The sequence below is a fragment of the Pseudoliparis swirei genome, chromosome 6 (assembly GCF_029220125.1).
Source record: "Pseudoliparis swirei isolate HS2019 ecotype Mariana Trench chromosome 6, NWPU_hadal_v1, whole genome shotgun sequence".
In the NCBI taxonomy this organism is placed as follows: Eukaryota; Metazoa; Chordata; class Actinopteri; order Perciformes; family Liparidae; genus Pseudoliparis; species Pseudoliparis swirei.
In genome coordinates, this window is record NC_079393.1 from 13047330 (window position 1) to 13068535 (window position 21206).

General features: G+C 41.7%; 2 protein-coding genes across 7 annotated transcripts in view; one reads left to right on the top strand and one right to left on the bottom strand.

Moving 5' to 3' along the window:
- The window catches only part of scaper (S-phase cyclin A-associated protein in the ER), a 57215-nt gene extending 38717 nt beyond the window's left edge, over positions 1 to 18498 (bottom strand). The window contains exons 1-19 of one of the 5 annotated variants that reach the window (XM_056417796.1): positions 18483 to 18498; positions 16799 to 16987; positions 12585 to 12702; positions 10861 to 10931; positions 9921 to 10112; positions 7360 to 7460; positions 6790 to 6906; positions 6082 to 6209; positions 5686 to 5957; positions 4820 to 5155; positions 3349 to 3516; positions 3170 to 3254; positions 2971 to 3088; positions 2571 to 2682; positions 2008 to 2148; positions 1575 to 1730; positions 1345 to 1487; positions 1134 to 1215; positions 893 to 1045 (exon numbers count right to left, since the gene is read on the bottom strand). In XM_056417796.1, coding sequence (XP_056273771.1) covers positions 893 to 1045; positions 1134 to 1215; positions 1345 to 1487; positions 1575 to 1730; positions 2008 to 2148; positions 2571 to 2682; positions 2971 to 3088; positions 3170 to 3254; positions 3349 to 3516; positions 4820 to 5155; positions 5686 to 5957; positions 6082 to 6209; positions 6790 to 6906; positions 7360 to 7460; positions 9921 to 10112; positions 10861 to 10931; positions 12585 to 12702; positions 16799 to 16966 — 2661 coding nt within the window. In that variant the 5' untranslated portion in view covers positions 16967 to 16987; positions 18483 to 18498. Of the gene's footprint in view, positions 1 to 892; positions 1046 to 1133; positions 1216 to 1344; positions 1488 to 1574; positions 1731 to 2007; positions 2149 to 2570; positions 2683 to 2970; positions 3089 to 3169; positions 3255 to 3348; positions 3517 to 4819; positions 5156 to 5685; positions 5958 to 6081; positions 6210 to 6789; positions 6907 to 7359; positions 7461 to 9920; positions 10113 to 10860; positions 10932 to 12584; positions 12703 to 15673; positions 15913 to 16798; positions 18072 to 18482 lie in introns of those variants that run through there. The other 4 variants (XM_056417797.1, XM_056417798.1, XM_056417800.1 and 1 more) reach the window with 4 other exon arrangements.
- On the top strand, positions 18175 to 21178 carry rcn2 (reticulocalbin 2). Of its 2 annotated transcripts, none has more exons than XM_056417807.1 (8): positions 18175 to 18219; positions 18662 to 18802; positions 18909 to 19011; positions 19106 to 19299; positions 19388 to 19501; positions 19609 to 19702; positions 19796 to 19935; positions 20067 to 21178. In XM_056417807.1, exons 2-8 carry the CDS (start codon positions 18662 to 18664, stop codon positions 20208 to 20210), a joined length of 930 nt encoding a protein of 309 aa, XP_056273782.1. In that variant the 5' UTR covers positions 18175 to 18219; the 3' UTR covers positions 20211 to 21178. The 2 variants fall into 2 exon arrangements, with proteins under 2 accessions (XP_056273782.1, XP_056273781.1); XM_056417806.1 differs by lacking the exon at positions 18175 to 18219 and adding an exon at positions 18488 to 18561.
- Positions 21179 to 21206: the final 28 nt, after the last annotated feature.

The window sequence follows — 21206 nt, forward strand, 5'->3', positions numbered from 1 at the left end:
GATAAGCTGCCTTCATGAATGCATTATCTTGTTCTTCTAATACATAATTGAGAGCTTACAGCAACAGAGGGTAGCTGGGGAAACCACTCAATACAACAACTCTCTTCTGAGATCGCAATATTATAAATATAGAAAAAATAACTTTAAATGCCTTCATTCATTCATTTCAAAATAATATAATAATGTACTTGCTTTACAACAAAACCAAGTCAAGTATTGCCAAAAGAGAGTTGTGGACGAGATGTCTAAATAAAAAGTCTAAAGTATAAATAGCCACAACAAGAGTCAGGTGTACAGCAAGCTGTTGTTCTCCCATCTCTGGAAACCAGCCCATTTAAAAAGGTTTGTCTTTAATGTCATTAAATTAAGTGCTTGCTGCTGACCCATCCATGATCTCTGGTGTCAGATGCTGGCCAAGGTCATCCAACATTTTAACAAGATTCCCTCTTTGACTCTGAACCCCCCTCTTTATCTGATGCTGGTTTTGAAGACTCAAGGTGTCCCACCCTTGTTGCCGGGGAAACCAGTCTATCAGAGATAAATATGTCTGCTTGTGGATTTGTTGCCTGACACTCGAAAAAGAATAATCATGCCCGGTAATAAATCTTTTTGTAAGAGTCCATGTTTAATCAATGCGGTTAAATCCTCATTTAAATCTGCCCTTTCCCAAAAATCCTCTGAATCACCTTCATCAGCATGTTTATGGACATTTGGCCAGAACTGCTCTGCTGCAGCATCTGTGTCTTCTTCTTTTTTTCACACCCATGTGTACATTTGAAAGTTATCAGGACTCTGTATTGTATTTAGATCATGGAGGTTGTGCAGTTAACAACATGGTGTTTCGAAGTTAGGGACACCAACATGAGCCCAGACGGAATGAAACTGTACATACCACAGCGCAGCACAGGGAGCACTGCTTCTTGCGCTCATACGGGGTCAGTTTGGGGGTGTAGTCTGTGTTTGCATGTCGACCACTGCTGAGCTCAGCAGCCTTCTCCTTCCTCTGCTCGATTTGCTCCATATGCCTGCGGCTGCTCTCATCATGCTATGGAAGAATCCAGAAATCAAAGATCGGAATGGGAAATTGGGATTTCTGTATGGTGTCCGATGGAAATGTCATGATTTAAACTTACTTTCAGCTGTATTTTTTTCTGCAGCTCCTCTATGGCCTCCTGTTGAGCAGCACTAAGAGCAGCCAGACGCTCTTCTCGATCTCTTCAGATCGGACATAGAAAGGCAGTGTGAAACAACTGCACGTCTTACATTTATCAAAGTGACTGTTGGAATCAAATTAGCCCCCTGTGTACACATACTTCCATATTGAAGGAATTTAGGAATTCATACCTGGCCCTTTCCCGTGCGGCATCTTCTCGAGCTTTCTCTTTTTCATGCTTCTGCTGTTCAATACGAGTCTCCTGCTCCTTCCTCCGCATCAGTAGCTCCTCCACCCGGGCCTGCCGCTCTGCTTCCAGGACCCGTTTACGCTCCTACCCAGGGAAGAGAAGATATTGTTGAAGATGCACCAAAGTGTAAAAATTACAAATTAAAATTGAGCATGGATTCTTTTTTAGCACCTGCACCGCCTCATCTCTGGCCTGCTTCTCCTCCTGTCTCCTCTGTCTCTCATCCTGCAGCTCGTTGAGGCGTTGCTCATACTCATTTAACTTGGCTAGGGCATCATGCCTCTTGTTTTGGGCTTCCAGAGTGTTGATGAATGCGATTTCATTGACCTGTACGGAACACATACACCTATTACTAAGGATATGAACACACACAGAGTATATAATGTGTAAATAAACATAAATCCACATACAGAGAAGTTTGAAGTATCTAGCATAAATATTGTTACCTAAATGTTAAAAAATAGATTTGGATAGAATCAACCCAATTCACCTAACCGACCGTCATCACTCTCTTTTCAGGGACATTGGGTATGTATGAATGTCCTACTTAAATTAGAAAATTCTTCAGCTGTCACATATATAGTTGCCGCATTCCCTCCTTTACCTTGGCCTCTTCTTCTTGGGCCTTCTTTACAATCGCCTGGAGCTGAACCTCTCGCTTCAACTCTGCGTGCAACAGCTTTTCGTCCATCATCCTCCGACGCTGATCCAACAACTCCTCCTTCCACTTCCTCACCTCTTTCTCCTGCAGAAAGTGAAGCGTGAGGGGAACAAAATAATAATGTACATTCTCCAGGACAACACAGACAATGGAATATTAATTATTCAGTTGCTCTCCTCCCCAGTGTGTGCCCATGGGGATTAATGCAAATATACAACACTAGATGTTTTTATGTGGTTAATCCTGATTAATTCTAGGTCTCACTCATCTTGCCATGGCCTGGAGAACAAAAACAAACTTCATGAAAGGCTGTTGACTTAGGCCAGGGGTCTCACTCATGGCTGTCTGCGGCCAGCTGGCCTGGATGCGACTTGAGGGGGGTTATAATATTTAGTGATTCTATCAGGCAGTGTGCTGACAAAACCTATCATTATCAACCAGGCTGGGCTAAGCTTGCATGGAGTTTCTTCAGGGTGCTTTCCGTCAACTTGGCATGTTATACTCACCCTCTCCAAGAGCTTCTGCAGTTTGAGAGTCTTTTCCTCCCGGAGTTTGTCCCTCAGCTGCTGAGCCTTCAGCTGTTTCTCCTCATGTTTCTTCTTTGACTCTGCAATGGTTCTGTCAAAAACATGGAAACAAATCATTCATCTTAACCTCCTTATCAACAAAGGCAGACATAGACTCTGATAGGCACTAGGGCATGTTTAGACGTTCTGGGTGGTAACCGAAAAAGAAAGAGGTCATTCGCAGTAAGTGGGCCTTTGACTCTCTGGCTGATGGGTTAAATCATTGTCAAAATAAGGTGAGGGGATTGTAAACGAGCAAGGCAATAAACAAGTAGAGAAGCTAATTGTATTGTGTGGAAGCTGTCAATCCGTGTTAGAATTAAATTAAGATGTTGTGCACCTTTTGCGTGATGGTGAGGACAATTTCTCGTGCATGTGGATTCCATGTCCAGGAGGTCGGGCAGGTTCCTCATCGACTATGTCCCCCCATGAGTTACTCTGACGCCATGGCTCACGAGCTACAAGTAAGAAGAGCAAGGTAAATAAACAGATAAGTGTAACCTTTGCCATTACAAAGATTGAGAGATCAGTTTTCATACAGTTGTTGAAGTCTGTACCGTCATAATCTGCCAGCATGTCACTCCAATCTATATTGACACCACAGACACTGTTGCCGATGCTAGCCTGTGTGAAACAAAACAAAAAAATCAAAAAATTACGGGCTGTCGAACTAAAGGCAGCAAACATTTACAATATGAAGGCGCATTCTTAATCTTACAGTGAAGTCACTTTCATTGTCAGTCTCCAGGTCATTGTTCTCATCCTGAATCTCTCTGGTCAGCTGCTCTTCCTCAGCGATGGCACTGGCAATCGCCTCCTCGTTGGCTTTGTCCAGTCGGTCAGCAAGCTCCTCTTTTTTGGCCAGGACATCGGCCATGGACTGTGGCTGGACACATTGCACAGATACCACCTCACACACATGGAATTTCACACTTCATACATGTTGAGTTCATACAAACAACCACTGAGTAACTAGAAAAAAAAGCATCACTTTAACATTACTTTAGTTAGTTTTATATATATATATATATATATATATACACACACACACACACACACACATATATATATATAAATATAAATAAATTATGTTGACAAATTATTTGAAACACCTTTGATTATAATGCAATATATCACACCAACTAAATTAGAGCAGACGTTTACATTTTTCTTGTTGAGTACAAATTCTGAAACATCTGAGCAATGTGGTAAATTAAAAATTAAAAATTAAAAATATTCAATGTGTACAACCTGTCGTACTACATTTTAGCCTCTGTGCTGTTGTTTTGATTTAAACTTTGGTGCAAGATCCAAAGACGGGAACACAACATCAACCCAATCACAGTTTGTACAACACAATCACCACAAGTGAGGGAGCATTTAAGAGTCATGCAGGACACATTTACCGTGAGGATGAAGAGATGGTGAAAGGAGACGACTGATGGTTTTGCATGAGAAAACCGTTTACTTCAACTGTATAAGTATTTGGGGAGTTTTCATGACATGGTAATAATAAGGGAAGGACTCAGATTACTCCAGAGCAGTAACTACTTTAAATTAATTATCAAGTCTTCTCAACAGTATGCGTCTTTTACATGAGGTATGCATGGAAAGGTATAAAAGTTCTGGATTCAAATCTTAAACACACAAGTATTGCCTGGACAAGGTCAAGGACTAGACTGGTGTTAAATTTGAGGCCAAATAGCTTTCACGGCAGATTTCAGTTAAATTTTCAACCTGTCAAAATCTGACAGTATCCCACTAAAGGTGTCGTCATCCATGATTAAGTATACAGAGCTCTGTGTTTACTAACTCCATGATAAAGATCATCATTTGTGATTTACACAAACCTAATGAAGGCGGACAATGTTGGGTTGAATTGAATACAAACTGGAAAATCAGTCCGAATTTCGCAGCATTATTTTGTTTTGGTCGTCAAAGCGGCCAAAATAACTAAAACAAGTCAAGAGATTAGTTTTAGGCCACATGCTCAAGTACAAAAGTAATCTACTCACAGCTATTCTTCACAGTGAGAGGCACTATAACAACACGACACAGAGCTATGCAGTCTTTCCTGCACATTCGGTCTGGAGGTTTCTTTAGATTGACTTTGTTTTGGCGGTAAAGTACCCTTGGGGATCCCTGCCCTCCCCCTCCCTCCCTCCCTTCTTCCATCTCTCAGCACTCACAGTAGAAAGCTCTGTGGGGTCCAACACACTCTCCAGTTTCACGGCTGTTACTGGGGTCTCAGCCTGTCCTGGAGCAGATGTGGCCGTGCCCTGTGACGCGCCACCCTCAGCCACACTGTCCCCAAAGGCCGACAGTGCACCGAGCCCATCCGTCTGGGGAAGGTCTGAGGATGTTGAGAGGGCCGGAGCAGGGACTTGGACGGATAAGGTAATGTCTGCTGATGGGACTGTGGCTGAGGATGGGGGGGGCTCTGGGGCTTGGGATGGGGTAGGAGCTCGTATGGGGGGAGGCGCGTCGACACACTGCCCCGAGTCTTGTACACTCTCTGCTGGGGGCTGCACCGACAGTCACACACAAACACACGCAAACTCAATTAAATACATGCACATTTCAAGCAATTCATGAGAGCAATAAAAAACATCAAACCAATCAATACACAACACAGTGCTGAAAACACAGATCATGCAGGAAAGCTGGTAATGACATGCCCTAAATATCCAATGATGATCTAAAACAAACTGATGGATTGGAAATAATGACCATGGATGTTTGTAAAGTATCTAATGTATTTCAAAATCAACCGATGGCTATAACACACTCTTACCATGTGTGTCTTGAGGCATCGACTGAGTATATATTTCATGATAGTGAATATGGGTTTTCTGCCTCTGAAATGTCAGTGTACAATCAATCGTCTTAAAGTTGATATGCCTGTCTGGTTGGTCTGTCTATGAATACTAAGGAGCACAAAACAAAAACAAATGTGGCTAATAAAATGGTTTAGTGTTACTCTGCTACTTATGAATAATTGATATCAAGGGACTGCTCTGGGAGAAACACGTCACAAGGTACTGGACCTCAGTACCTCCGTCATGTTCCCGTTCCCTGGACAGCCGACTTTCTCCAGCGGGTCGAGCTCCACGGGGACCGGCTGCTCAGCATCCTTCTGGTTTGCGTCCTTGTCCGACAGAGGGTTGAGTTGCTGCTCTTCCGTTGGCGGCAGATGTGACTTGACGCCGTCCTGCTTTGGAGCGACGTGAACCACGACAGGACTGACCTTGGCAACAATGGCGACAGAGCGGGGCTTGGTAGTACGTCCTCGCTGGACCGTCTCCCAACCCTCAGCATCCTTCTTACCTGGAAAACACGAAAGGTACCGTTTCAGACAAGGATGAGAAGATGTGTTGTTGCGCTCTCCATGTTAGAATGTACCGCATTATCTTAAAGTGCACTCTTGTTCTGTGCAGAGGAGAGTTCTTACCCAGTTTTTCAACAGGGGCGGTGGTTGGTTGACTGGAGCTCGGGACGGACTGAGTGCACTTCACTCGATCCGCCCAGCTGGGGCCTGTGTGGCAAAGCCGGGCTGCAGCCAGTGTAGGTAGGGGGCCACTGAATAAGAAACACACACATCATGCATGAGAACAAACAAATATGAACCTGACGATTAGGATATCATTGTCGGCAGGTTTGATTTTCAATTATATTACACTATATAGTCTGTCTAAGAGGCTTCAGCAGTCAGAGGACAGCTTCTATCCAACACCCCAACTCTCTCCACTCTGAGACAGCATGTGACTGTATTGGACAAAAGGCCTCCGTTATGATCAATATCCATTTCCTGCAGCATCCAATTACAGAGCAGTGCACATATTGAACCGATGCTTCAGCAGTCTTTAACTGACACTTTCATCTACACCTTCCACTTATTCTCTGGCCAAAGAGTGAGAGACTCAACAAATTGCATTAAACAAATGCTCCACCATCAGGAATCAATGGCTGTATTGTAAGATAACGTAGTCTGCATTTTCTAACCCCTTTAACAACAGGCATAATTTTAAATATCGATTGGTTAATAACAGGATGCCGTATGATACAATTTTAATCAAATAAAATGTTTATCTTCAAACGGATCAAATGTCAAATGTGGTTTGGTGCAGCAAACTATTAGAAATACAGTAAGAGAGCTTACCAGAAGTTGAGGATGCGACGTGCACCTGGAGAAGGAACCATTCTGTCGGCCGAGGGACTTGGCATCATATGACGTCCAGGAGACATCTTACGCACCTCCCAGGCTAAAGACGTAGGCCTGAAGTAAAAGTGGTGAACATTACATAACTAACACTAATACAATTCCCAGTGGCCAAACACGAACAGACTTGGCTCACACTTAAATCTGCCCTGGCAAATCAGTTAAATGGCTGATTTACTTGCAGAAATGTATGCAATAAATGGAGCATGTAAAAGTTTCAGGTTGTCTTATCGATTAACAGTACGCTTTAAATGAACAATTTGGGAGGCAGCACTGGGAATTAAATTTCTTTGTCAATTTACGGTTGCAGTGGTCACTGTGTTAAAGAGAAGCCGATAAACTCATGGATCTCTTGGAATTAAAGCCAAGGCTATTGATCCATTCTGTTTGTGACTCAAAGCCATGAACCAGACACCGGCACTTCCAGTTTCAACCTCGGGGAGCAATTGAAAACCGGTGGTGAACGAGAGTGAGAGATAAAGCAAGGGAGTGAGAAAAAGTGAAGATCACCTGTCCCGGGCATCGGTTTTCTCCAACTTCTCCTGGAGTTGGATCCAGTCTATGAGAGCTTTGAAATCCCGTACATAGTTGTCCAACATCATCAACACCTCCTAAAGACAGCAGTCACAACCGGATGGAGAATGGAATAGTTAATAAACACAAACGTGAAGAAAGGTTGACACACATGCATCAGATAAAACTCAAGAACAGATCAAACTTGTTGAACAATAATCTAAAAAGCAGTACATTTTGTTGCATACACAATGTAAGCATAAAATGATGCTTTCTATCTTTGTTAGTATTTTCTACTTAGTATATTTACCATTTTATCAGTTTGATTAAAACAAAAAAACATGAATACTTTTATCCACCTAAAATCAAGTGTGAATCTGTTCAAAAACTGACAGGGACCAGATAACTAGATCAAGAGAGTTGTTGGCAAGCAGGAGCTTCCCCAGAAATATTCACGAGCGAAGCTGAAATGTTGTCATTTATTTATTGCTGGAGAACTTGTGATAGCTTTTTTTCTCCTTATGTTGAGGGGAGTTTAGTTATAAAAGCCTGTGGCTTCTTGACATCTCCTGTCATCTCTTATTTGCTTCCACTATCTGGATTTGATGAAGTCTCATGTGTGTGCAAAACAAATCTTACAAAAGAGAAACGCTTCACTGAAAAGTTTGAGGAACAACGGAGAAGGCAAATTCCTTTTAGAAAATGCCTAATATCTGCACTTGAATTGACTCAGTGTTGGTTATCCAGAGGTGGCGGGCTGTGTGGAGCTTTTTCCCAGAGCTCTAATGAAACGAACACAACTGATTGATGGGGAGCGTGAAGGGAGTGGTAATTGAGAGTAAAGCTTCACAGTGCTTTTAGTTAATAGACAAGTCAGGCCAGTGAAAGATGTGTCCAGCAGCAGGTCTGCTGATTAGAGCTGGTTAACAGGCAAAGACCACCACTATGGCTCGGTGTTCATTTGGTAATGACGGCTGAGATGGAGAGAGGTTTGCTGCTTCTCTGACAGATAAACCAACAATGAGTGAAGGCACCGTAAAGTGGCTTTCAGCCTGTTAACAGGCACACTTACCTAAATACAACCCTCACATAACATTTCACGAGGAATGACAAAATGTTTAACCTTCCAGAGGCATTGCCATAAAATAGGATGGGCAGTAAAATGTTGTGGTCCATACATAGAAACATGAATGAACAGGTAAAGCCTCGGTTAGAGTGACTGACCTCAAGTAAATTATTCACAGTTCTGATTTTTTTTTTTTTTAGTCAAACCATTCAAGACAGGACGGCCTATTTCGGTTCACTTAAAAAATATATATCAATTTTAAAAAAGAATTCAATAAATTAATTTGCCTTCAAGCGAACAGGAATGCCAAGAACCTCTCCTGCCTGGTCTGGATGATAAGTCTAATAAATCAGAGATGGGATAAAGGAACAGTTGATAGGAACTAATTAGGCCTGGGGCTTGGGTTAAAGAGGTGTGGGCATTATTAATAAGCATATATGAATCATTCTGCTGGGTGAACAAATTCCCTCAGTGTGAAAACATATTACGTCAGCACTGAGATTCTCATGCAAAATGGCACATAATATAGCCCTAATCGAGAATTAGGCATCACTTCCTGATGGTTATGTTTAAGTTTGTTGGTGGAAAATTGTTAGCCATTTGTGTGAGAGCACACAATGCAGATTGCCCACAGCTACACTGGGGGTTTGTGGCTGGGGGCTATCAGAGCACTCTGCTTCCCCTCCAGATGACTCCATCATCTATCAGTGTCCATTAAGCCCAAGCTGGGTGGGATCGGGGATTATGAACTGCACCCAGCGCCGTGGCCATTAGACAGCATTAGGGTGTAGAGAGATACAGTGGTATGAGGGGGGAAAAACACCGACCAGCCAGATGTCTGACACAGGCCAACTGGCAACATCCTGATCACACCACAGGGAGCTGCACTGTGGCAGTGACAGCATGCCAACCACACCACAGGGAACTGGGCTACGGTACTGACCGCAGAACGTCACCAGAACCATGCTCAGCATAATGCCGCGTGGTAGAAGAATCAATAAAACACAGGACCATTAGTATCAGACCAATCATCACAGTGTCACTCCTTGGCTGCACCAAAACAAACACACCAACACACAGAACGGAGAATGATGCTGTTGATTAGATGTGCAACATGTTGACCAAAAAGGATGCAAAATGGCCAAGCCCATCTTCAGCAAACGCTTGACAACAAACACAGGGTTATATACAATGTTGTTTACAGTCAGACATCAATATTCAGTCCAGTCAGTCAGGCCCAAGAGAGAATTCTGTGATCATTCTTTCAGCAGTGAGCCTTCAGAGAGCCCCTCTGACATAAAGCAGGAATCAAGAGGAATGTGAGCCGTGAGGGAGATATTGTGTTATGATCTCAAAGTCCCCCTCTAGTGTTTGTAAATCCCAACACCTTCCAGGCTCTACAAACAACGAACTCTGTTTGGTCATTTCAGATCATGAGCCCACTGATGGCAACATTAGTATTTATGTTTGTCTCTCCTCAAAGCAGACTGACCTTGCATTCTACGACACTCTGATCGGATTCACAGGTGACGTAAATCTCGTCCACAGCTCGACGCAGGTTGTCGAAGAGGAAAGCCCAGTAGCGCGCTCGCAGGTCCACCTTGCGCGGCTGTCTGGCTTTGGTGGGGCTCTTCTCTGGCCCCTTGTCCAACAGGATACCAGCTTTGACTTTATTTTCAGCATTCTGAGTAGACAAAGCGTGGACCAAACATTATGGTAACAATGACAAACGCATTGCAGTGTCATGCAAGTCTTTAGTTGTTTTTATATAGCAACCACAGCACTTGTTTCCTGTTGGTTGGGACATGAGGTTCAGCTTTTATATGCCTTATATTACCAACCATGTATGTATAGCATGATGAGAATAGGGAGATTTGAACCCCCTTGTGGCAATATTGGCTCCATGCATTAACCCAGTGGTTTCAGAAAGTATTAAATATTAAAATAGAAAGCATCATTACATTTAGGGGACGAACAGAAAAAAATAATTTTGCTTTAATAGCATTTTACTAGCACAGTGAGTGACAAATTGTTGTTGTCAACATCTTGCTGTCACACCAATTAGATAACATCCCGGTTTATATAATCCTCCTTGTCGTATGTTGCAATCTAACACATATCTTTCGACACATTTTGCAACCGAATGAAAGGACACCTAATGTCTTTAAATGAAATGAAGAGATCCGACTGAAGATTGAGTTGTCGGGTGAGGCAAAGCCATATTCTGGAAAGTAACACAATACAATTGGAGGCTAGGATTTGTCACCTTTTTCTCCTTTTTTTCTGAACTCAGCTTTTCCAAGACTGACTAACAAAAGCAAAAGTGGGGGAGTTTCATAAAGTCACAGATCCACTTGCGGTGTATGGCGAAATAAATAGAATCCTTGGCTTGGTGAATGGTGCCCTCTAGTGGGAGAAGATAATACACTAACCTGTTTCTTATTCCTTTGTTGACTAGACTTGATCCTCTGGGCCCGGGAACTGGAGTGGCTTTTGGACTTTGCTTTTAGGGAGGAGAAGAATTAGGTGTGTACAGTAGTGTATAGTAACTGATGAAATAAACATTCTCAAATGTTTGAGATGAAGATGAGATGATCAGGTAAGGTGGTAAAAAATGTTATATAAAAATGGCATTCATTTAAACTAATGCATTGATATAGTTTGGCTTTTCTTTTAGGTGGCTAAAAAAAGGATAGATATATCTAAGATAGATTTCCAGGACTTTTTTAGCTGCTAAAACAGACAGTACATGGAAGTCTGATTTAAAAGATGAGCACTCTATAGAGCGTATTCACTCACGTGACCACAACAAACTCTGGCGGCCATGTTGGGGTCCCACCACGGCATTGTTTTGCTTGTTTGTATGCCGCTCTTCCCTTAGAAATGACCATTATATCCTGAAGGAGACACGATTTCAGTTCAAAGCGGTGTGCCTTGTGATTATGGTACTGTGCCTCATTGTTGGATGTGGGACTAATGATTCAGAATATGGGTTCATCAGCTCAACAAGAGGCTATTACTTCAACTTGTCATGCATCTACTTCGGCTTCACTCGGCGTATGAGCGTTACGACTGTTCTCATGTGTTTCTGTTGACACATCGGGTTGTGGGCACGTTTCCATTGACTCTCGTCAATAATCTCTTTGCTTTTTTCGCCGAGCGAAAATCAATGTTTCACTTGCGCAAAAGGAACTGTGGATGGAAACTTGGGAGGAAGCCATGAACATGGCAACTCCGTCGGGCGATGTCTGCCTTTACTCTGTGATTCATTTCAAGGTAAAATAAAACACTGGCTCCATGGGAACAGCACTCAGCACGGCCAGCCAAACAGTCACTGCTGGTCCTGAAGGAGCTGGAAGCGGCTTCATCAGACACTCGTCCTGGAGGCGGAGCTGTGCGACTACAGATCATATATGAACCCAGACACGGGGCGCTTGATGTCCGACATTTGTGGTATTTCCACAACAAGTATAACGCAGAAATAGTTGTTAATGTCCCATGGTCGATAGCGGAAATGAAAACTGTTTTACAGGAATGTGACCGGGCTATGTGCTGGTAACTAGCGAATTAACGACAAAGTGTTGAGCGAGTAAAATCAGGTAAAAAAGCGTTGCAAATATTCAATTCCAACCGCTGAAATCTTTCTTTGGTAATGCAGAAGGACATGAGGTTGCTGGGCTCTCGCATAATCAAACAGCGGACACGATAGCCAGGTCAACTTCTTCTGACATTTAATAAGTGGGACCCCAAGATGGCGCGATTGAGATTCTGACGTCACGTGAATACGCTCTATAGCTGTAACTTGAAATCATCTCTTACAAGCTTGGAAATTATGACAAATTGATTACAGAATAAAATAATAAGAAAAACTACCACAGTCAGTAGTGACTTGTATTTACATTTGAAGGAGAAATTTAAATTACATTCTTCATAATGTCCTTGAAAGAAAACCCTGTAAAATAGTCAGCGGCTGTGGTGAAGGTTGGTATAGAGAAGCTTGCTTGGATAATCTGGTGTGGCACTACGAGGACCTAAACAATACAAATGTCATACTCCATTTACTTATGATGTTAATATTGCAAAAATGTGAAACGCGCAAAAGAAAGAAAATAGGCTGTTAGCATGCATAGAAACTGTTTAGCATGCAGCTACACACCTTTCTCCTCTTTGCTCTCCAGAGGAACACTCCAGGCAATGAGGTTACGGGCAGCACGGCCTTCCTCAGCAACGATCTTCCTCACCTTGTCATGGCTGTTGGAGCGCTCAAAAGATGCCTGCACAAGAAACCAATTAAAAACCTTAATGTTGCACTATATCCAAGAGCCAAGGAAAGATTAGAGCGATACAACATTCAATGAAATGTGATGATGGATAGAATAGGGATTCATTGAGTTGATTAAAAAGTAAACCACATTTATATCTTATTTCGCTAATGTCACTGGGATAATAAATTGTAATGACTCACAGGGATTTCTTCATGTAGGAAGGCAATAATGTGTTGCTCAACATGTGTTGGTATAGGTATGATTATCTCTCTCTTTTTGTGGATTAGCTTATTGTTATTTTTTGCAATTTTGTGTAATTTCCTTTTGCCATCATCATGTGTATAGTCAGGTGTGGACAGTGGCAGCCTGCTGGGGTGGAACTGGGGGTAGAACTGGGATGGACTGAGAGGGGTTGAGAAATTAATATATTGTATATTGTATTGATATTTTGTATTATGTATACCAGAATATTTTTGAATTGTAATAAAGTTGTAGGATTCAGGGGGTGACTTTCAATATGATATCAATATATTTTTGACAAGATAAGTTTAGCATCACATCAGGCACATTCTGAGAAAAACATGATGTATTACATGACAAACTCAAGGTGCCCCGACATTTAAAATAATGCATTCCTGGTTTGCAGTCAGGTGATACTCAATAAATCATAAAATCCTACAAAATGGTCAACATGTAGCTTATTGCCTGGTTATAGCCATTAGCAGAAGCCTGCTAGACTGCATCTTATTTGTTTGTGCCATCGAGCTCCATTGTTGTGAAAAAAAAAATTAAACAAACATCAATGAGCAATGCAGTTGCACTTGGTGACACATAACTTTATCATGGCGAACCTGGGAACTGAGGCATTTTGAGTCAATTGTATTACTATTTTGTAGAGTGCTTACTGCTTACATTATTGTCTCCAGCAGTAAAGTGTTATTATAGTCCTAAATATGCTTAAATATGTTTATAAACAAGCAAGTCAATTTTAATCTGCATATATTCAAAGCATTATGCATTTTAAAACCCCACCAACATCAAACTGTGTGTAACAGAATGCATACAAACACATGATTCAAATCTAAAACAGACAAATGCCACACAACACACGTTAACTGTAGTAAAAGGGAGATACACCAGCTGTGCCTCGTAACACAAACTAAATGCTAAATAAGTGTAATAGAACACATTTTTTTAAAGTACTAAATTTTTTCTAAATGGACAATATCAAATCCTTAATCCTTCCATTCAATGTAAAATAGCAATACTGAGTACCACAAGAGAGTGTATTGCAATATGATGTTTCAATTATTTGTCCCAACCCTGGTGTGCGGCTGATGCGAGCAGGGGGTCGTGGCCACAACAGTGCACACATTAAGTTTATGCAAGAGGTCGACTGGCACAGACTGTGACAAGAAACAGCTGGAGGCGGGCGCTCTAAACCCGCTGCGTGCCCAGCATGCATCATGGTTGACCTACACATTGACTATGCATCAGTAAACTTAACTAACCTCGGGTGAAGCAGACACTGTGAACCAAAATAAATGCAGCAGGAAGTCATTAATTACATCCTTTAACTTCGGGACATTAATGAAACACGGCATCAACAACTCTCTGCATCCCCGTCTCACTGAGAACCTTTCTGTCACATCACAGTTTGGTCAAACAGCACATGCATTAATGCAGATAGAAAATATGTTACACACCCTGTAAGCAATAACATCCACGAAGCAATTTGCTAAATTAAATAAAGAGAAAAGTAAACAGTGTACTAAACATATAAAAACTATAAAAGGGTATATTTTGCCTTTTTTTTCAATCTCACATCTAAATGTTATGACTTCTGGAAAACCTGGTTGCTGATCATTTTGGATCTTTTCCTCTGAGCAGAATAGCGTGTGCTGTACTTTTCATAAATCATTTAATCTAATGTTGACTAAAACCCTGACTAAACTCTATTTTGGTTGGACAACTATAAGATGTGGTTTCAGACTTAAAATACATTGTTACCTGAAACCAACACAAAAATCGAGAGCCTGTCCTCTTAATAGCAAATGAGTCATGGAACAAACTGTTCTCTTTTCCTGGCTGTCTCTCACTACCAACACTATTCAGACAAGAAAGATACAAATAAATTATTCCTCGTGCAACACGCTCACAATTGAAAAGTGGAGGAATGCAGTTTGTCTTATCCAAGGATTTAATGAAAAAAGTGATAATTAGGTCTAGGTTTTTTTACATAACATGTAACAATCTTTGCAGACTATCATTCAATGCCAGTAAATGTAAACACGGCTCATTAGGCATTACACATGCAGAAACAGCATGCGTTTCCTGGTCTGATCCTATTTAATGTCCCTAAGGGAGATACCCAGCTGACCTACTTTTGGTGAGCAACATTCTTTACATGTCGAGTGGCCTGGGCTTTATTCGGCCAACGAGAAAAGGACTACAAAGAGATAAAAGAACATCAAAGAAAGCAAACAAATCTAAAATGAGCAAGAACTTGTGGCGTAGGTCAGCATCAATGCTCCGTCTCCCATCTACATTCTGTAAATATTTACTTTGCGGTTACTGGGTTTGGGAGCCATTTGATGGCAGATGAACGTTGTGGGAAAACCAAACCGACCTACAGCTGATGGCTGGCGAACTCTGTGCAGCAGCCTGAGGCAAAAAAGGCTAACAGCAACGTTCTCTTGATCCACTTAACCAGCTGTAAACAAACTGTCTCCTGAGCTACACTGTAGAAAAATAAGAGACATTGTGGAGCATAACTTCTGTTTTATTCCCTGGCCAGGTAATCCTTCGACATGCACCAGAACGAGTGCTCCTTTTCTCGACTGTGCCGAGTGAGGGCCAAGTGTTAGGTTTCCCTTTTGGCAGGGAAGGTTTACAAACAGATGCAAGCAGCAAGACAGTGGGTGAGATCTCGCTCACGAGGAGAAACACAGATAAAATCAAAAGATAAGAGGATACATACAGAGTAGAAGTACAGTCTGTAAGCAGGTTCCTCGTCCTGAACCACCCCTGACATACTTTTGCAGCCCACTTCAGGCAACCTGTTCCCCCATACCAGCCCTGCCACTTGTGCAAGGTGACATCGTCATCTGACAGCCGGACCAAAAATAGACTCCTGTGTAGTCCACACCGCTATAGCAACTTCCCCAGCTGTGTCAACTCCTCTCCCAGTGGCGATTGAGAGAGACAAGTGCTCAGCAGTCCGCCAGTCCGGCTTTTCACTTTGTCTGTAATCTAGCCTGAGCCCTTACTGCTCTGCTGAGTTAGCAGCCATTTCTTAGGCTCAGCTTTCTGCCCGCTGCTGTCTGTCTGCTCGCCACCCTCTTCTGTATGTGGCTTCCTATATTTGCAGCTTCTCTGCTCTGCTTTCTCTGCTCTGCAAAGCCCCCACTCTCTCCGTTTCTCATCTCTTACTCTCCTTCTGCCACAGCACTCAGCAATCATGTGTACGCAGCAAGCCTGCTGCTCTGCCCCATCCTGTGCTGCCAGTGATGAGAGTATAGCTGGAGGCTCAGAGTGTGCTAACGCAAGCTTGGCCATGCATTAGCATCACAGGGTGAAGCTCTCGATCTGATTGGAGTAAGCATCCAATAATTTATAGGCTGCTGGGGGACATAAACAAACAAGCCCACATGGTTTGACTGCCTACAAATAATTTAAAATGTGTGCAAGACAAAGTTGGGATAAGCGGGGACATAAGCAAGACCATCTGATACCAACTTGACCCAATTACTCCTGTGGTCCATACTCAACACATCTCCTGATGTCACATTTCTGTTATCCTTACATACATACAGCTATATACAAACATCCCATGATGCATTAGCATGTTCTCACACATCACACAGGGCCATTTGTCATAAGTGTGTAGAAATACATAAGTGGGCGCTGGTGGAAGGGGAAACACATTATTAATATACAAAATAGACTGACAAATGCACACAGGTCTCTAAAATGTGAACTCATTCTCATGTATCCAGTCACATGAGCTCAAGCTAGCTTGGAGTGCATTGGAATTGTCCCGCTCTCGACTAAATTAACTGCTATATTTAGACCGTTATCAACCAGCTAAGATGTCATGACGAACCTTCAAAGCGGTTGTGGAAGTATTCTTGTTTTTGCCTCCTCCATGGGAAGAGCCTGAGCTGTTGCTCCTAGACCTCTCCCTCCCGTCACCACCTTGGCTAACTCTCGGGCCGGGACGGTGTTGACCAGCTCCACGCCGTCTTCCATCATGGCGGTTGTCTTTGGACATCGACCCGCGGTAAATTCAACGCTGAGTCAGTGAGGAATAAAAGTATACGGACACAGTTCGTCTTGTTTTCAGAGTTGATTGAAAAACATGTCAGTGAGGACAACCTAACAAAAGCAGGAAGTCGGTTAAATTCACATGTCGTCTGGCAATGGGATTATCCAATGAAATTGCTTTATCATCGACACAACATAACCGTCAGCCAATCAGGTACAGTATAGTATAGGTCAAAGGGCGGGACTTCAACCTGCCTACCATGGCAACCATGAAGACTGAACATCGGGCGGGACGTTTGGTTGATCGCTCGTGAGTCAAGCGTCTACAGACCCGAGGAGACGTGAACCTGACTTCAAAATAAAGGCCTTTAGAATCCCACAATGTTGTTTGTTTATCTCTGTATGTGTGTCACATACTTGACTGTACATAGCTTATGCTTGCTTAATTCCTGTTTAGCTGTGTTGGACTCAGTTTAGCTGCATGTCTATATTCCCTGACGCTGAGAAACCAGGTTCCAAATTATATGCCGAAATAAACTTAAATTACAGTGGATTTTGATCTAATTGCATATAAATCACTAAATGGACAAAAGGAAAATGCCATGGCTTGCCGTGTAACTACTTTGTTTATTCGTACAGTTAAGCAATACAGATTAGTGATGCATCTTTTGCTTATGCGCACCACACAGAAACGTGTGCTTGAACTATCATCACCATTAAAAATCAGATTTCAAACCCTATTAAGTCAGACCTGACTCTAAATGTGTATCTGTATGTATGTGTTCATTTGTATTCTTATTTTATATTTAAAATGTAGGACTGCCTAAATATGTACACATAAAACGTGGTTTAAAACACGCTGTATGAGAAATACACTCTTATTAATTCCGAGACAAACTCTTGGTGTCAGCATTTTATTTGTGCTTGCCCTATCTGTACACACACTTCAACATCTAGTTGGAGAGGCCTAAATGGTCAACTGCGTAAAGCCCACAGTTAACAAAAATTCTCTCTCAGACATGACAACGTTAAAATATGTTCTCATTCATTCAGACCATTTAGGGCCACCAAGCTAAAACATATTATATTATTATAGAATATATATATGATATTAGTAGTGAATTTAAATCCTCCCCGAAAGGTTTGACATAAACCAGAATAAATATACGTTTACTTTGAAATGTATGACCGGAAGTACATATTCGAGTGAATAACATTTGCGTCAACACTTGTACAGACAGAGGACTTTTTCAATAAAATGTAAGTTCTCTGGCGATCATAACAGCGTCTTGTATCTCCATTAGTTGTCAGCCTGTTCGCAGTTACTTTTTATTATTGACTTGTGTGTATCGTCTTTAACATTATTCTGTCTAACGCTATTGATTTTGGCCTCGAGTATGTCTCAATTTCTCGAACACATACAATATAAACAGGGGTTGATTAAAAACGACTGGAAACAATAACTAGTATTTCTACCAGACGTGTGGCCGCTTTGCCCCCCTCACTCTCCACCGTATACGCACCTGTTGCTGATAGATTTAGCAGGTTTCATTCAACGTGCATGCTTGTATCACCATGCAGGACGAGGCTGACGCACATAAAGTTTAGTATGAACTTCCACCAGCTGACCACAAGGTCGCACAGTTGTATTGCGACTGTTTTCAATTCATATACTCATTGGTTTTACTGTGTTATTTAACAGATGGCATCCTTTACATTGTTGGTAATGCTGGTACTTCAGTTTGGATTTGGACAAAGCTCTCATAAACATCTCCATGAAGATCATCATATTGGCCAGCAGCACGACCCTGAACATGACTTGAACATCCTGCTGGGCGACGAGGTTTGTAAATATTCTTGTCAAATTATCTTACGCTCTTTTGCCCGATTTATATAATCTTCTTTCATCACCTGCTTACTCTTCGTTCTACTACTTCATGCGCTTCTAGGACACAGACGAGATAAAGAAACTTAGCCCAGCAGAACAAAGGAAAAAGATGCTGGAAATTGTCAAGCGGATTGATACAAATGCCGATAATCAGCTAAATGCAGGTAAATTGATGTCTCTCTCAACATAAAAAAAAAAGGCAAAGATAAACAGAGGAGATAAAAGGTCATACTTAGTCTGCTGTGTTTTTAACAACAGAGGAGATCACGCTATGGATTCAGCACGTCTATAGAAAATATGCTCTGGATGATGCAAAGGAGCGGTTCCCTGAGTTTGACACTGACAAAGATGGTGTTGTAACATGGGAGGAATACAACATGGTCACTCATGACCAGCTTTTTAGTTTTGAAGACGCTGTTCTGGAGGATCCAGAGCAAGAGTCTCTCAGAAACGTTGGTATACTTTAATTTTCCTGTTAAGAATCCCATTAAAAGCACAGCCTGATTTATGTGTAATAACATTGGCACATATCCCCATTAGCTGCACCTGAAGGAGAGGAAACGCTTTGACTTTGCTGATGTGGACGGCACATCTGGGCTTAATGTGACAGAGTTTCTCGCCTTTACCCACCCATCTGAAGTGGATCACATGGCTGTAAGACGAGTTCAGATCAGACTACTGCAAAACCTGATATGATAATGCACATTATATGAGGGCCCTTCATATTTGAAATGTAATCATTTACCCATTTTTCCTAATAGGATTTTGCCATTGAAGATGTGTTAAATGAATATGACACCGATAAAGATGGACTCATCAATCTGAATGAATTTATTGGAGATGTCCGTGGCGAGGGTAAGAAAACATAGATTGTTTTAACACATGGAAGGATCTGTTTGTTGTTAGTTTCTTCTGCTGTGCAACATTAACACTTAATGTTGTTGCCAGAGGATTCCCCTACACAGTGGGAGATTGAAGAAACAGAGCGGTTTAAAGACCTCTATGATCAAGATAAGGATGGCCAGTTGAATCGAGACGAGCAGCTCCGCTGGGTGGCCCCCAATAGCTACGGCTCGGCAAGAGAAGAGGTTAGACTCAAATTTAGTTGCCATAATAGGTTGATAGTGCTTGGTAGGATTAAATATAATTTATTTTTATGATGATATGGCAACATATTCACTGATTTATTGTCCTTTTTTTGCTCTCATGTCATTAACAGGCTCTTCACCTCATCAAGGAAATGGACCACGATGGAGACGGGCAGATCTCCGAGGCCGAAGTCTTGAAAAATCAAGAAACATTCATGAACAGTGAAGTGACAGACTATGGCAGACAGCTGCATGCGTCACATGATGAACTATAACTAGACTTTATGTTCTTGTTTTCTCATTTGTTTTCATGAAGATGTAATGTTTTTTATTATCTTGTACTTCGACATTAGACATGGAATTTACATCATGGTTGATCTTATCCGTCAACAAGCGTTGGCAATATTAATTGACATGGACATAATAACATGAAAACATATATGATAACACCAGTAGCACAAGGTTCCCACCCTTCCTTGAAAACAGTTAACAGGTTTTCAGTCATAATGTCCTACAAAATTATTTAAACATTCTTTTATTTACCGTCAGCTGACAAGTAACTCCTAGTCTATCTCCCTGATCTCCACAAAATGCATAACATTTCCCTCTGAAAGGGCTTAACTTTTGAGAATCATATCAACTGTTGAATGGTAGTTTATGGACAAGCTGTTGTTGATTTAGTGGAAACACTGTAAACACCCCAGGTCATGTCACATAGTAGCCATCAATGCCAGTAGTCAGTAATGCAGATTACTACTGAAGTGGCCAATACTCTAATATGTAGTGTAAGTTACGTTCTCCTTCGAATGTTAATACGAGTCCCTGCTGGCTGGTAATTGTGGTCATTTTGATCATATATTCATTTATATTACTATATGAGCAAGGTGTCTTAATTTCTAAGCACGTAATCGATGATTTAATTGCTAAGTTATAGCCATATACTTTACATCTTTTAGGTCAGACATCCACAGAGAGAAACATGTTAGTGTATGGCAGGATCCCTGTCTGTCATAGCAGCTAGACCCTCACTGAAAATGTCCTGGAAAAGTCCTGTCAAATGTAGAAAGTCTAGAAACGAGTGGGAACCCTGACAGCACCAACACAAGTTGCACAACTCTTAAATCATCATGAGTTTCCTTTCACATGTGCCCAAAGTAAACTGACAAGAGTTCATGTCCAGTTGTTGTAATCCCTGATATGTTGCAGCTCTTCCTCATTTAAATAAAAAGAGTGTTGTGTTCGAGGGCTGTTTCCTGAATGTGTCATGATCC

Bases quoted from the DNA above. Each gene is read 5' to 3' on its own strand.
- rcn2 (XM_056417806.1), top strand. From the start codon at position 18,535: ATGCAGGACGAGGCTGACGCACATAAA. The intron at 18,803-18,908 runs GTTTGTAAATAT...ATGCGCTTCTAG, and splicing joins ACATCCTGCTGGGCGACGAG to GACACAGACGAGATAAAGAA. The intron at 19,936-20,066 runs GTTAGACTCAAA...TGTCATTAACAG, and splicing joins ACGGCTCGGCAAGAGAAGAG to GCTCTTCACCTCATCAAGGA.